Source organism: Mastigoproctus giganteus, chromosome 4 (genome assembly GCF_048544385.1).
Source record: "Mastigoproctus giganteus isolate SK-2022 chromosome 4, ASM4854438v1, whole genome shotgun sequence".
Classification (NCBI taxonomy): domain Eukaryota; kingdom Metazoa; phylum Arthropoda; class Arachnida; order Uropygi; family Thelyphonidae; genus Mastigoproctus; species Mastigoproctus giganteus.
This window is the reverse complement of record NC_143578.1, coordinates 61,931,679-61,949,278: the sequence shown is the minus strand read 5'-3', so window position 1 is coordinate 61,949,278 and position 17,600 is coordinate 61,931,679. Positions and strand designations below refer to the sequence as shown.

The 17,600-nt window shown below is 37.9% G+C and overlaps 1 protein-coding gene across 3 annotated transcripts in view; it reads right to left on the bottom strand.

Moving 5' to 3' along the window:
* The window catches only part of LOC150086778 (uncharacterized), a 236,181-nt gene that overhangs the window by 82,971 nt on the left and 135,610 nt on the right, over window positions 1-17,600 (bottom strand). For all 3 annotated transcript variants that reach the window (XM_090371572.1, XM_090371569.1, XM_090371571.1), the window contains 2 exons: window positions 10,138-10,269; window positions 5,104-5,177 (listed from right to left, as the gene is read on the bottom strand). In XM_090371572.1, the coding sequence (XP_090227698.1) occupies window positions 5,104-5,177; window positions 10,138-10,269 (206 nt within the window). The remainder of the gene's footprint in view (window positions 1-5,103; window positions 5,178-10,137; window positions 10,270-17,600) is intronic.

Below are 17,600 nucleotides of genomic sequence, written 5' to 3'. Positions count from 1 at the left end.
TTATAACCTCCAAAATCGCATTATCCCAACAAGATTGTTACGAAAAGTCGTAAAAATATCCTCCACATGAGACATCGAAAAGAGGCTTTTAAGAATTCATCTCTTCCCTGATGGGATTCGAACCCACAACTCTCCAAGCCAGTGACTTTTGAAACTTTTCGGATCCCTGATATAGACTGAAGAAAGACCAAAGATCATACTCCAAAATTGCAAGGCATAACTATCCCAGAACGTACCAGATGTTTGCAAAGAAGCAATTAATAGCTCTTAATTATTGATAAATAATAAAATTAATCATTCAAAGTAATTATTAGTTAATTATAGCGGTTAATTATCTTGATTAATTCAAATCTTGATCAAGATAACTGGATGGACCACATTGCCAGATCCAAGCCAATTCCGCTCCTGGAGCATTACCTCTACAATACTAAGTTTATGCATTGGTCTCTCTTCTGTTATTTATCAGATCGAAATCCTCGGTTTGCTATTGTGATTCACCTTCCCTACAGTTGTTTTCATTTGTAATACGCAACGATGTTCATATTTGTAAGTTTTTACCTTTTTCACAATTTTATTTAATCACATTTATCATATTCTACCTAAATCTAAAACTCCTGTCCATGTTCCCGTTAGGGATGGCATTGTCTCTAGTACTAAGTACCATACTTAGCAGAAATAAAGATATTTATCAGACTCAAACTCGCTAACGTGTGAAGATCTCTTTCTAAGCTACCAACATTATAATAAAATAATCCCTCTCGTCAGTTGACAAAGCAACGGTTGTTATGGTAACACTGGTTTAGTCAACGTGATAGAGCTGATTTATATTATACAGAGAATTAATATTAATCACTCATTAGTAATCATTAATATTAATTGTTTAAAACTCGTTCCTTCCAACTTTTAAAACGTTTATGTATTTAATGCAACAGTATGGGAAGTTGTTTGTCTGATCACCAAAAAAAGAAAAATATATATTGGCAATTAATCACCAAGTTCAAAAATATCCAGCACCTTATTAGTTGCGATTCAAAACTCCATTTGTCTTCGGAGAAAATATTTATTGGAGTTTCTAGGTACTCTGAAAAGCAGCATTGCTTTTCTGGGAGCTTATCCATCTGAACAATCAAAGTTTTGGGAAAAACAGTCTGGCATAGTGAGACAAGAAAACGTAATTATCTCTATTTACATTCGTCTCATTTGATGTTTGGGTATTGACAGTATGCGATGTTTCTAGAAACACACCAAAACATTACAACTTCCTAAACTTCAACCATATTGTGTTTTCTGCTGTTTTCCAGAAACGACTTTCAAAAGAAGCCTAACAAGATAACTTCATCTCTTTGAACCTGCGGATCAATAGACTAAACAGAAAACCACACAGGTCTATACTAAGTGGGGGAGAAAGGGGGAGGAGGAGTCTAATTTCGCGTCACTGCTCTACGACTACGTGTTGACGTCATATGAAGTTTCCTGTTACCTAGGAAACGACTTAATCCATTGCTTAGAAATTCACGGAAAGAGAGAGGGAGATTATATAATTCCTACTTCACCACGAACTTCTATCAGTCCCTGTTGGTCCAATGAGTATGGAGTTGGTGAGAGAAGAGAAAGGAAAAATTGAAATAAATGATATGAAGAGAGGAAGCTTTTTATCCGGAATCTATCAGACGCATGCGTTGTCTTCTCGTACGATGGATTTATTCTTTGGCAGCTCTAGTCAGTATATTCCTTAGAATTTATTTAGATTCTGCAGCTTAGGATGCAAGAAATTAATTATTCGCCCCTTCTACTACATAATCAGAAATTGCGTGATATTTCCCAAGTTTTACTTTACTTAGACGAATAATCGAAATCATAGGGTTGTTCTTTCTGATTTAATCATCTCCTATAGATTCCTATAATCAGTTGTTTGACATCGACTTCGTATAATCTATCTCAAATGTAATTAGAAATGATATTTCATTGGCACTGGATTATTTTAGTAACTTAATTATGTAGTGAAAAATACGGGAAGTCCACAAACCTCCTTTACAAAATTAAAACGTTATTATGTGAATGATACCAACCCGAAACTATTTCCAGGTGATAAAGGATATCTTCAAGTTTTTATTCACCACCAACCAGAAAAGGTGCGTGCTGTAGTAGATGGCAGCATAATCGTAAAACTACCTTTCTCTTTTGGAGAAGCTACCGTCACAGGCATCGTGCATCTGGACATGTTACAGAAATTTCTTATGCCCCAACTGCAGGATGACAATGATGGTGACTTCATTTTCCAACAAAATGGAACTCCGCAACATTAATACAAACATGTTTGTGCATATCTAAACAATAGCGTTTCATGGAAAGTGGACTGGAAGAAGCGATTTTGGTCTCCTGATCTTACTCCATTAATTCTACTCTTTAGGGATTCGTGAAGCACACGCGTATGTTCCACAAATACCAGGAGTCATTGTGGAACTTAAACGCATTTATGAGCAATCGGCCAGGTTGAGAGGAATACGCAGTGCAGAATATGGCAGTAATTTGATTATAGATAGGATATCTGCAGAGTAACTGAAATTACCCACTTTGAATGAAAACTTGAAGATATCCTCTGTCATGTGTCCTATTTGGAGAATAACGTTTTAGTTTTGAAAAGGAAGTTTTGTGGCCAACCAATGATTGCAAATATAATAAATTAGGGTTTCAGTTATCCGAATTTAATTAACATCCGAGTTAATCGCGGTCAGGGCTGAGTGACGCCTCAATTTAGAATTATATCAACTTTATAGCATACTATAACATATAATAACACCAAATCATTTCCCGCAATGTGTCTATGAAACTAGTGGACTTGAGTTTGGCCTAGATTTTATTAAAAAAAACTGCCAACTGTTAAATGATTGTAAACTATTCCATCGACCAATATATTACGTTTAAAAACAGATACACCTTGTGCTTCTCATTGCACATATATAAATGAAATTACTCTATTAAAAAACTAACAATAATAATAATAAACTTGGCTAAACCACTATACAACTAGCGTTATCGTGTCTGATCAGCATAATCGAGGAGTAATGCGCAAGGGTATAACGGTACACACTTTTAAGTGACCATACCTCCAGCCCCACGTGATTATTACCTACGTTGATGTTCTTGTATTCTCTCTCTCTTGCGAACTTTGACCTTATGCAGTCGTCCCATTATATAAGCAGAATTTTTATTTTTTAAGAGTCATTCAGAATTTTTCTGAAAACTTCTGGAATATCAGTAATAATGAAATAGTCTTTGGGTTCGTGTTAATCTTATGAACATGAGTCCAAAAATAATGCCTTCTGAAATTTTGCCGATCAATGAGTGTAGATTAAAAGGTAGGTAGATTTTTTGGCTCGTGGGAAAACGCGTTGTCCCAGAAATTTTGGAAGTTCAATTTTGTCACTCGCTTGCAGAGCGCTGAGTTCGAATCCTGTCAGAGCCTGGAGTCTCTTCAGCTGGAGTTTGCCAATATGAGCAGGTAAGTGAGTTTACTTTCTTTGTAGGGCTCTATTCGTACTTGTGCTTGAGACATTTGTGTTATTACCCAAAAGTGAAGTAGGTTGTGAGTGGGACTTGGTTTGTGGCTGGAATGAGGAGGCTCTTGCATACTCGGTACATTCAGAGAGGTTACGCATAACTGAACACAGCGTTAAAGCGATGACACAAAGTGAATCCTCCGCTCTTAACAGATAAGAATGGGTGCTATTTGCTTGATCTGTTAGCAGAACAGCCAATATTAACTCGTGTTAGAGATTTGATCTTAAACTTGACAATTATTGTTACTACAGAGCTTGATTTTGCCAAATCAGTGGTCACTGAGACAGGACTTTTTTCCGATTTCTGGTGTAACCCCATGTCTTTGGGTGGGACCTTCCACCTGTCATCGACTGGTGAAAAAGACACAGCTTTGCCGACTAGTTCATTGTCTGGGACTGCTATATCTCCTGGTACCCAACTGAAGTATGCGCTTTTCCCAAGTTTAATTAAGGTATTCAAGAGTGATTATTTATAATAACTGGTTGGGCGGTGTTCATGACCTTTTTCAGGACTTGGAGTACATTTAACGAGACTTAAAAAATTTCAGGGCCACCAGCTGTTATTTTAGCAAAAATATACAGAATCCATACAGTAGTTGAGAGGCCATTCATCAGGTCCAGGAAAACAGCAACTGTTCCAACATGGTGCCGTCTTTTGATCTCCTGAATGAACAATAACGTATATGGGGAACTGAATCTATTACAGTGTGGTACGTGTACTACAACTCGTAGTGATTTGCCTTTTGATTCAAATCTTTCTTTTTCTTTGAAAAATTTATCCAAGTTCTACTGTAGGAATGAAGAGATTGCGTCACAATATAAATGATAACAGGCCATATCAATTCTCCGGACATCTGGGAAATTTAATGCTAGAGGACCCGTCTTCTTCGTCACCTTAGGGCCTCACGTTTCCGTGGACTGAATTTGGATCGCCTGAATACTGCCTGCTCAAATGCTTGAGAAGGTAGAAAGCCTGAATGCAGACAAAACACTCCGTGCAGGATGCAAATATAGGAGAGTTATCCTGGAAGCGTTCGCATGTCCCTCCCATAACTCTCAGCCATCCTCTTCGCTATGTTTCAAACCTATGTTAAAAGTGGACAAGTGAGCAAACCAACATGTGCTCCATTCACTCATTTTGGGTCACTTACAACGATCACAGCTAGTTATCTTATTGGCTAATCGTAATCGAATTCTGGTCTTTGTCATTGTGGAGTTCCCTGAGGCGTTTATCGGTGTCGACGACCAGGAACTTGACTTTTTCAGATTTAGCAATCAGTGAACTAATATGAACCTGCTACATAAGCTATCCACTGCTGTATACAATGTTTACATTTAGAAGATCTACTTTTGATGTGTACAGGATATCCTTGTATTCTTTATTTTAATAATACGCTTTTAATTTCATCTGCATTATTGTATAAACACTACTATTGTCAATTTAACCTGTTGGAGTAATTTAAAAGTGTACGAATGAGAATAATATTATCGCAACTCATAAGCATAAAGTCTGTTAATATATATACACACAATGATGGCTTACGTGGGAGTCACACTTGCATTAGGGGTTGGCTGTTCTGTTTCCTCACTGGCACTTTCATAACCGTCTGTGAGCATCTGAAAAATTAAAATGAAATTTTAAATCTGGACACCAAAAATACACGTGAATATGAAAAACAAAACAGAAGGTAGAAAAGGACAGACACGAAGTAAAATATAATTTAACTATTAATATTTACAATTATAAGAATGGCTTCTTTTTCAAGAGTTGTTAAAAATTAATAGCGAAGATATTTTGGACAGTTAACCTATTAATGCAGGCGCTCAACAGGCACACGACAAGAAATCATTTAGAAAACGAGTTGCGCAAATACGCCACTCTGTATTTATCTAAAGAAAGAACGGAAGAAGCAATTTTGAGAGTTTATTAAAAAGAAAATTCTGATGCGAGTTCTGAACAAACAAACGCCTCACCATCTTATAAAGGCTTTTGTGAGAATGTAATCAATTTTTGTCAGAATGTGCTCCTTAAATGAAAAAAAGATTAAATACCAATGTAACCGAGAAGAAAGCCCTTTTATTGTTAAACTTTTTATTCCCAAAGAAAATAAATCCTTCACAGTGAGTTTTTCGTTTATAAATGTCAGATTCGATGATTTTTTACCCTTTTTTCTTCTCTCTCTTCCTTTTATTTTAAGTTATTAAAACCCAAAAACATCGATAGACTAGTGCATGCGCAGTACTGTCCAGAATTCTAACTTTACACGCCATCTCGTGATTTTTAGTGGGATTATTATTAATACTCAATAAACGCCATGACGTCAACCGGATGTATAGTTCAGAGACATTTTGGGTCAAGGTCTACTTCGTTTAAAACTTTAATTATGTAACATTAATTTCTTTTATATTTGATTTCATATTTTGAAATACTTAAACGTACCAGAGTGTTTATTTTGTAACCGAGGATTCGTCCTGTTGCGTATATCACAGAAATAAAAATAAATTCGTCCATGAAACTCCATTACGCAAGGTGTTTCATGGACGAATACGCAACTGCATGTATCCTAAGGTGCTCTGTTGTAATGAGAAACTTAGGAAACATCTCTCAGATAATTCAGCTCCAATTGGAACTGCATCGTAGTTAGTATAGACAAAAGCAAAGAAGAAAGGATTAAACTGCTGCGAAGAATACGCAGTAATTAAGTTACTTAATTCTACTGGATGATGGTTTTTTGTTTTTTTCCCATTAAAATTAATTTAAAGAATTCTCATACATGTTAGCGTTTGCATTATTTCTGCACGTTTCATTTCACGAATCATTTCTCATTTAGTTGAAATGAAACAAGTTGGTAGAATCGCCGTTATCCCCACACCGGGTGGAAAAGATCCGGATTCGAGTTCCGTCGATGAAGAGAGGAATTTTTCACAACGTGGCTGAGTTAGTCGGTTTCGGGCAGCATGGTTTTTCTTCCAGCAGAACACGCGTAATTTACAGACTGTGTATATAGAGAGAAATATGGCCTCAGTTGCTGATGCTCTTTAAAACTCAATAACAACTGTAATTCTTCATAACACTCAGAATTCTACTTTCATGCATTTACAGTATGAGGAAAGAATCCGATTATGTGGGCTGCCAAGCGCTGCAGCCCACATAATCGGATTCTTTCCTCATTCTGTCGTCCTCCTGCCGATCTCACTCTTTGAGATACCCGTCTTTGCATCCTTTCTTGAAACTCAAGAAAGGATTTTTCATACCACTGAAATCAGACTAACCGGTCTGTAGTTACTTCACTCCTAGAACCGCTTTTATGTATTGGCAATACATTGGCACTTCTCCAATCCGAAAGAATCTCCCCCGATTCGAAAGATGCCCTCATAATTAACCTCAGTGGTTCAATACATTTCCTCGCGCTCTCCCTCAAAACTACATATTCAACTTACAAACTGCGACCAGTTTAAGCTATGTTTTTTGTGCAGACTCTCGTCACACCTACCGGACGATTCAACATATCCAGAAGTTCTCTGTAGGATTGAGGTCAGGGCTCTCGGTTGGCCATCCAAATTTTCGACGCTCATGTCCTCAAACCAATGCGTCTCAATGCGGCAATATGACATGCAAGGTTGTCCTGATGAAATGATGATAAACTATGTTTCAACATAATCTAATGATGATCTTCTAGTTTTATTTAATAGAATCTCTATTGGCAAAAAATTTCGGATTCCTGGAGGAATATATATAATCAAGAAATGGCAGCCAAATCAGCACAGGGTCCGAAGAGATGACGTAGTTCTTGCTCCATAGGTTACTGTTATCTGACACTCCTTTTCGCTGAGGGCAGATGATTCTCCTATGTGTGAAAAGTGCAAAACGATTTTAATCATTCATCATATTTTTATCGAATGCCTTGTGTTTTGAAATATGTCTGACGTTTTTGGCTTTACGTAGCCCATTAATGTATACACGCAGATTTAAATTTATACTTTTATATTTTGATATTTACCCTTTTATTTATTTCTTAACGTCGCATCCTGTTTATAGGTTACCAAACATTTATTACTGTTTTTTCTTTTGATTTGGTGTATTATAGCCTATGCGCCATTAAAAATGAAATCAATTTATGAGCTCAACTAAGTACAGAATCGATGCAAATGCACTAACTTGTCTGATAGTACAGTAGTAGTAACGTTTCTGTTACGGGGGCACTGTCCATTTAATCACACTTGATCATTCTCTCTGCACTTGTGGTGACCCTGAAAATTGGCATCACGTTATGTATACATGCCCTTAACGTGAAGAATATCACATCAGACTCATGACTAAAATACAGCAAACCCCACGAAACCAAGAGTATCTCCTTCTGAAGGAAGAACACCTCTATACTGCGGTTACTGAGTTTGCGCAACCCGTATTCTAAAATACAATAGACACTGTTCAGAGGTGACCTATCTAATTCGACAAACAAATGCTCAGCTGAAAATTCCCAAAATCAGAGTACACACTATCTCCTCTATCTATTGAACTCAACTGTGGCAGAAATTGCTCAAATGGACTTCTGGAAAAATGAGCTAACTACCTACAAGAAATTGCAAACCATAGATGCTGCAGGGTAGGATTGCAAACTCTGAACCTCAGGATAGGATTCGCTAGTGTCCAGTAGACTCAAAAGATGCACTTGTATATATACTGTCTTGTGCTTCAGGTGCTACTCACAACTGTGTCTCAGGTATGGGGTGCCAGAATGGCACTCCACTTTGCAGGGCACCCTTGCCTGCAAGCCTTCTACTCTCCCTGGGTTTGAGTGGCCCTCTCAGCCCATGGACATCCAACCCTTTACTCCCACCCTACCTCCCTCATCAGGAGGACGCCTTATTCCGCTGTCCTCCCTACTTCCTTCCCACTTTTGCTTTCCCTCTTTAATTATCTTCCTAACTTTTTTTTCCTGAGCTTCCTGACGGAGTCAGAAAGCTCAGGAGACCTTTGCGGAGACTAGCCAGAGAACAATAGACCGCCTGATCACTTCCCTGTGGTGGTGGCGAGCAACCTGAAGTTCCACTAGGAGCTCTGCGGCAAAGAAGCTAATAAAAGAACAAAACAACACACACTTCTGGCATTCTGTTTACTTCACAAGAGAAAAGGGAAACCCTGGGGTCCTCAACAACTACACTTAATACTTCACAGCATAAAAACAATCTCATCCAGCACCATAGGTGATTTTTTCCCCTTTCTTTTTTCCCTCTGGAATGGGCCTCCAGTGGATCCTGGCCCACCTTTCCGTGGTGTTGAGGAGTACTCTTGATACTCCTCCAAGAAGAGAGAACAGAACACACAAACCTACACCAGTCACAGTTCTGGCCCTTTTATAGTGGTACTATTCTTCACAGAGATACGAGGCGGAGTTGAACTAATGTTCCAGGAACTGCCCTTTACATGTCCACACACATTCACAAGAGTATTGATGGTGCAGTTGTCGGGAACCACCGGTGGCAGTTAACCCCAACACTATGCCTCTACAACAGTTTGAAATTTTTGTACTTTCAGAATTTATACAAAGAGTGCTACTAGTTTAAGAATTGCTTGTTCATTAGAAACTTCTTCAATAACTTCAACCAAAAAAACAAATATTTAAAAAAGGATTAAAGATGAAATCTTTAATACTACTACATAAAAAATAACAGAATGACGTGTTACCAGAGCATGGTTCTCGTTCTGTGTTTCTTTTCAGCGAATAAATCTTACCTAATGGTGTTCCCAATACCATACGACTTTCTTCTAATGGCCGCTTATTTTATTTTTTATGATGAATTTGAAAGTCCGGTTAATGCACCCAAAAGAAACTTATCCGTATTGGTTATTCCATTTACGAAAGTGCATTCAGTAAAATAACAATCCCCTTTCCCCCAAGAAAGTGCGCAAGTAGAATTTTTTCCTCCCTTATTCAGCAATTCTTTAATACGAAGAAGTCCAACTACCTCTGTTCTTCTATGCAAGCGCCAGAAAGAGGTCACTGACTTTTTCTTCGTTTTAAAGAATGGATTTAGAAAAAAATCTTTATTGACAAGTTGGTGACAAATTGCAGCCTTTTGCAATATTTCTCATGTTTCGTCTAAAATGATGCAGAACACCCGTCGCTGATGTGCACTTTCGCTCATTTGTAGAACCGCGAAATCTTTTCCGTTAAGGAAATGACGAGGTGGAGAGAAAACGGTTTCCTTAAGGCTTCGTAATGTTAAAGAAAGATAAAAAAAAGACATGTAGACCGAACTGATAACGTCACCGAAGCTCTTCAAAGACGACTGTGATTAGATTAATAACTGAGAGGAAACCACGCACTTTAGGGACGTCCGCTAACAAGCACGCGAGCGAAATTGCTCAACAATATGCAAAGAAAGTCTTCCAAAGTAATATGGATATCCCAGACTGCAGAGAAATTTCCTTAAGTGACAACCACAAAAGTTGTAAAACAAAACTTGTGGTTTCTGGGTCAACAACATCTTTTACTAGGTTGAATGCACAGCATCTGATCAAATCAAAACTTCTATCTTTGCTTTAACAGGGATAGTCAGTTCTTATATTTACCTTAGGAGGCACAAGAGCCCTCCTTCGGTGGAGGGCAGAGGCAGGTGGTCCTTCTTCGAGTTCATCTTGTTCGCTGTCTTCTGCGTCTTCACAGGACGAAAGTTTCTTGAACACATTCGTACTCTCCTGCTCCTAGTCCCATGAAAAGATAAAAAGAACTACATTAAAAATACATATTTGCATTTTAAACTACAGTATCTCTCATGAGAAGTAAGAAAACACATCTATTTTAAACAGAAACATTTGAAGACTCATTTGTTTTCAAGTGGCCTCTCAGTAGTTCTGTATTTAAGAGAATGCAAACAGAAATATAAAAGACGAACCATTGCAAAAATCCACTACAGAGAAATAAATGATAAACACAAGCGTATTATGTAAGAAAACTGATCAGTTAATGGCTATGTGCTCAAGAGATCGAAAGATAGCATGCATGCCATTCTTAAAGAATATTTACAAAATACCTGTGCACGTTGGATTCCACGTATACCAAGGCAGGAAGTGTCTAACAAAATCATGTATTTCGCACCAGACATACAGCCATGACCTTGCCCCAACGTGACTTCTTCCTGTTTCCAATAATGAGAAGGAAACTACGTGGATATCCCTTCCAGAAGAGAGAAACAGCTGTCGAAGCCATTAAGGATATTTTAAACAAGATATCCAAGAATGGTCTCCAACAAATCATGGAAAAATCGAAATTGGCTGAATGTTTGGCGCATTATTACGTTGATCACAGTGATCATACTTAATATGAATGTTAGTTCTTCTGGTATTTTTAATCATATATTATGCCCGTATGGTTTTATGGCTTAAAACCCGGATAAATCGGGAGATTTTTCTTGAGGTTAACTAACCAAAGTTTCAGTTGAAGAGGCCTTTGAATTCCTCCAGTCTCCAATGAGATTTTAACCCAGACATTGGATGAATCCAGGGATGGATAATGGGGGTAAGCAACCTAAGGCTATTCCAAAAACACATTCTTACATATGCTTTTACCATATCGTACATATAGCAAATTTTTGTGCGCTGTTACTCACCAAAAAACTGAACCGAACCTGCCCTCGACCCAGACCACTCCAAACTAGAGAAGTGGCTGTTACTATACTGCATTGTTCTCGAAAACTAACAAAGCCAGACTTGCGCTGTTATGCCTGAAAAAGCAATTATCTGACATGGTTTATTGCAGACTACCGGAAAGTTATTCAAATAACTGTAATGAAAACAAGGGGATGGCGAACCCCTCTGATTCGAGGGCAGAAGGAAACCGAATCCATGACAGAAAGAAATCCAATATGTTTGGAGAACAGAAAAGCTCGTCACAAACTTTCACGATGGAAGGATGATCTGGGATTCTTCCACGTTCCGCCTCTGATCGAAACATAATTAACCTTCGGATAAGTGTACTCGAGCCGTTTAAGAGAGAGCAAAGAGGCTCAGCACTTAGTTAGCTACTAATTAAATTTGTAGTTGTCTAAGCGAAAGGATACCACGGATTCCTGTGTCTTTCCTGTTCATCTGCTTTCTGATTGTTTGCTTTTTGATCAAATGGAAACTTTATGAAAATTAATGCTTTTTGTTTTTAAAAAATCAACTTAGTCTGGCGATATAATTACATTTAAACCTTTGCATTCGTTGTATTATTCAAAACAAACAAATGTTTCTTATTTTACGTAATCTCATTAATTCCAGTCGAATTTCTATTTCTCAACGTTTGCGTTGGAAAAAAGAAAAACATGCTGGTATTCTTACTATCTGTTTTAAGTATTTCTTGTAATGTCCACAGAACTAAATTCTTATTAACATACTAATGTTCTAACAAGAAAAAAAAAAGTGTTTTCTTAAAAGAAACGTTGCTAATTTGCATACTAAAATCAATAGGCTTGTCAATGTTCTAATTAGCAATGTTTACTAAAGAAGTTTAGAGCAATTAACACAAAATCCTTTCAAATAAGTTGCTGAAACAAGATTTCCAAATTCGCAAAAGAGAACTGTCTCTTCACTGAAGCCTTACAAAATCTCGAGCTACTAGAATTCTGGCCAATGTATACAAATAAAGAAAGTTCCCTTAGGGACGAAGACAAGACTGCAACGCGGTAGGTTTGCCACAAGAAGCCCAATAGTTGTCAAATCCGGGTACAAAAATACGCGTGGGAGATACGGAAGACACGTGAAAAGGATGTACACTAGAGCAGAAAATATTTGGAGCAAGAAATTTGATGACACTTCAGTCCACACGGGGACGAATATTCTTTGTACACGAAAAGAGTTTATCTTCTAGCTTCCTGGAATAACTCCTCCAGTAAGGAAGAAACCGTTGGATACCTTTAGAAAGGCAAAAAATGAGACACTTAATCATCCCAAAATTCTAGAAGAAACCGCAGATTTAGCGCTGGACATAATCTGCCATCACAGATTAAAGGTCTCGTTAAAATGAAGACAAGGAAATGTCAAGAACAGACACGAGCACGCTATCTTGTCATTATCCAAGACTATTTTAGAAAACTACCTAGGACAGCCAGCATTTCTGAGCTCCTGTACCACGAAAATAGATCGCATTTAACACGGTCTCAGTAGCACACAGGGACACGAAATATACTAAGCCTAAGCACGCTTTATTTAACGTATAATAAATGTAGATTGATCAGCGAAAGTAGGCCAAAATGGAGCCACTCTGTAACAACAGAACTGAAAATCATCCAAACTCGTGTCTGAACGAGATAAAAGATTCCTGTTATGTTATACTGCTTGTGGCCAAAGTAACTTAACATGTTATTAGGACAACGATGTTTGGTTTGGACACTGTTTAGACCAAACCCGGTATGGTTTGGTCTAAATGTAATGCAGTTGCAGAGGATACAATAGAAAACTTGGATAATTACCGTGTATTGCGTCCTCGAAAGCTCAGTCCATGACAACAGGAATGCCAGTAGTTGACGGAAGTCTGAATGCACTATTGAACCGTGGCTGGACGAGTCGAAGGAAGACTTTACTATACCAAATATCATCTTACAGTGTTCGCAACATCTTCTCAAGCACGTACAGCGAATGCTTCTCGCATTTCTGACGCCGAATGTAACACTGGTAAAATAATGAAGGGAATTAGAGGCGTGATCGATAACGGAAGTTGAGGATACCAAATATTCGCACTATTCTTTTGGTTTGATTGCGGTAATCCCAGCTGGTGAATTTAGATCTGTCCAATTCGGTGTAAGGAGATAAATAGTACTTTAAAGCGGGAGCAAACTGCTTGCTCCCACTTTAAAGTACTATGTATTAAACACGAAAATTAGTTTCAAGTGTGGTGGAAAATTTACAGTTCAAATAAATGTAATCGGGTATTATCATCCAGGGCAAGACAAATGAATTACGATGAAGAGGACTGTATGGCTGTGGAGTTCATTGGGTTGCTAACATATTCTGCATGTTTGCAGGATGAAAAATCTGAGTTTGGTAGGAAACTTCCATCCTTTGTCTCCAGCAAGTTGGGCTTGGTGTTCAAGAAGCCCAATAAAGGTCTTATCTACACAGTGTGGAAGAACAGCAAGCTAGGACGATTATGCAATGTTTATCATGGGTTACCGTTACTTATCTGTACTATTGTGGTTAAATAAGAACGCCTTTGGGGTTATACATCAGATGTGAAAGGTAGGAAGGGTGGTCAACGAAAAGAACCAGGCTACTTTTCTTCAAAATAACTTAGATTGGTTGCACTTGTTGGTCTGAAAAATGGCAATGAAGTTTAATGCATCTAAATTGTAAGGCGTACACCTAGGAAACAGAAATCCAGGAGGGAGAGCCAAGTTAAAAGTTAGTATTCGAGTCGGTCTTCTTCGTTATTTCGATTTAGTGTACTAATACACTCGCCAAAACGATTATACTAGAGGACCTCACAACATTCCACAGATTTTCTTATAGCGATACCTTGATCTACTTTGGCTTTCTTTAATACATATTTTAAAATAAATCACTGAAAGAAGGCCTTTAGCCTACAGTATTTGTTCTAACAAATGCGAATCAAAACTTCAAGCTAATAATTATCGACCAATTAACACAAAATAACACCACAGCAAAATTATTAGGTACAACACTTGAGTTAATTGGCACCACCATACTTCAGCCCTATTTAAACTGAAGACCATCATGGCTTTGATCCTTGGGGGATCCGTTATCACCAACCTGGTTGCCTTTTGGCAATTTACTATGGAAGGTTATGATTATGTTAATAGAATATCTATCAGATTATAATTGCTCAACATCTAGTGAAGTATCTTTATCTATAGGTGTTCCTCGGGGATCCTTATTGGGCTCTCTCCTTTTCAACGTATGTTTAAACGATGTGGCATATATTCCTAGACCAGATGGTATTAAACTTCTTTTATACGCAGATGATACTAAATTTTAAACTTTACAGATTCTGTAATTCCATTAACGACTGCGACTCAAGTCTTTCCAGAAATATTTTCATCTTTGGACTAAGGATAATAATAAGTTGATAGTTTGATAGAATTCAAAGCGGAAGAATTGGACTGGCACATTTTTAGTGAAAGAAGAAGTATGAAAGATAAAATAATTTGTATTCATTTTTTGGAAGATGCAGAAAGTCCGCATCCTTGCGTAATTTAACCATTATAATATTAATACTAATATCTAGTAGGCAGGGCTGAGCTCTGTTGTTTAGAATTTCCACGAAGACAACTCAAGGGGGGGATACACAGACTAACTAATTTAACTAAAGTCGCAAAGCATAGGAAAGAAAGGTACCGGGATTTCAGGCCCTGCTGTGGGTCATCATGGAACAAGTTAGAATATTCAGGAGTACAATGTATACAGGATGGACAGACAAGACAGGAGGGATGGGAGCTTATGCTCTTAGTTAAGAAGCATATTAAAATCTAAGGCACTGAATCCAGTCGACATCGGTGACCAGGTCAATGTTGAGTCAGTTTGGTGTTATATAAGCTCAGGGAAAACAAAACTGAGAGTTATTGTGTTATAGGCCTAATGACTGTGATAAGTATAGTAAACAGGGAAATGGAGATTTTAACTTTCCCGATATTGCCTGGAACTTGTGGGTTAGTCACACACACTAGCAAGACTTTTGTAGATGGCTTGGATGACTGTTTTCCACAGCAGCATGTTGGAGAAGCATCAAAGGAAGCAATACTCTTGATCTGGTTATCAGCAGTGATTTGTTTATCAAACCCTAATGTGGAGCTAAATGACTTTGCGATAACTGAAAGGAAAGCGAAAGAGAAACTGTTGAAGGTGAGCATAAAAAAAGGAACCTTGGGGTGGGTGAGATTTATCCAACCATATTAACGGCGGTAAGCAAACACTTATTTGTAGCCATAATTATGAGAGCATCCTTGGATTATGGAGAGGTCTCTATGGGCTGAAGATGTGGGAATATATACTGAATTTATAAAGGGATATTAAAAGGTAACATGAGCAATTACGTCATGCTGACATTCCACCTTACCTGGTACATCACCTCCATGTCTTTAATGTTCTGGTGGAACCTCTCACCCTGTTCTTCTCTTCCCAGATTTTCTGGAAACCCGGTTTGATGTGCAAGGCTGGAAAGAAGACAGTTTTGGGGTCTACACGTGGTTTGGAAACTATATTCTTTGATCCAGGAAACAAACTACCTCTCTTTGGCCAGACCTCGACACCCCAATGCTTACTCCCCCTCCGACTGTTTCACTCCCACAAAATGCAAGTCATTTTTGTGTACTCAGATTTCTGTCCAAGTAGCATATCTATCACTTTAAAGTCAGCACAGACCAACCAACAATGTTCTTCATACTTATTATTTGTCAACAACGTCTTCAAGTTCTCATATACTTTCAAGTGCATAGAGTGAGCTACTGGAATTGACCCATATTCATTTCCATTGTGGAGCAACAGACTTTTGAGACTCCTCTTTGAGTCGAGAAAAAGTATTGTGTAGGATTGTGACTTATTCCTAAATACTGAACTTCATTAAATCATTTATATTACTGTAAAAACCATATAATCTTTGTCAGTAAAGTAGGAGAGTAGTTTTCTCGTTCTCTGTCTATACCATGAGAAAAACGTCCCATGTGCTAGAAGATTTTTTGACTTAGGTCTAGAGCGAAGAAGTTCTGCAGATTCCTTTGGTAAATTTAAATCTCTTACAAGATCATCGAGTCCATGCTCTGAAAAGAATTGGACTCTGTCTCCAGGCGTGTAGACTTCAGTTTCATCTTCAGAAGCTTCACTTTCAGCACAAGTGGATGGCGTGGAATGGGCAGGTTATCTCCATGTGGACTGGTCTAATGGCAGGTGGAATATTGGGATGCACAATTTCGTTATTACTCTTTGCATTGTATCCCTCTGCATTAACTAAGCAAAAGTAACAGTCATCACAATGGTTTGTAGCCCTCCCCCGTAAAATCATGGAAATTGCAAATGGCATAGCGTTCTTTTTACCATTTTTCCACAATCTCAATGTTTCAACACAGGATCGGCAAACTTTGTGGAGTCCATTGTTTATCTTTGTCAAGGAGTTTCAATGCAAAATAAGCACAATACGCATTTTTTACAAATTCTGTAATATCTTTTCTTTGCTTGGGGACTCCATAATTTCCACAAATATAACAAAATGAGTTTGGATTTTTCAAACACTTGCGTGAAGACATTTTACTCCCTTTTCAGCACAAGATAACCTCAATAATAAACGGCTCACAGAGATAAACACTTCTGCATGGTGCCCTCAAGGTCAAGAAAAATGTGTTGACAACAAGTGAAGATTTAGTTTACAAATTCCCAGCATTTGCTCCAAACTTAATACATTCAATAATACAACTCACAACATCAACTTAAGTGATTTGTAAAGAAAGAGAATATTTCTAAAATCGGGGTTAAAAACAGCAATTAGTTTACGAATATTGAAAACCATGCAGAGTGGCGTTATCTATTGAGACAGTATTACAGAGTATCTTAATACTTTTCCCATCTTCATTGGAATCCCAAGGTGAAAGAATGGCAGGTGAATGATTACAGTATTCTTCCACTTTACTTTAACTGTCACAGTACGTCAAGGGAATCTACGTTTGAATAGCAATAATTAAGGCTCTTCATGGTTATCACCTTTTTTTTTTTATCGAGCTAGTGGACATTTCTCACGAACAGGATTCATCTGTAGAACGCAGGTCAAAAACAAATTCAACTGAAAACATAGGTAATATAACACCTTGTAACCTGAGCTGAGAAACATTCCGTTTAAAATTTCCGGTGCGAAAATAGCTTTCGGACGTTGATCCATTTCTCTCAGGGATGTAGCGTGAAGAAATGCGTGGGGGTGGACAACAATTGAGTAAGATATTAGATGTGTAGTTAGCTGAAGGGAGCAAACGAAATATTCAGCGATGACATCGAGAACTAATGGGAATCAAGTTCGAAATTATGCGGAGTGTTTGCTGAAAGGGTGTACGTGGTCG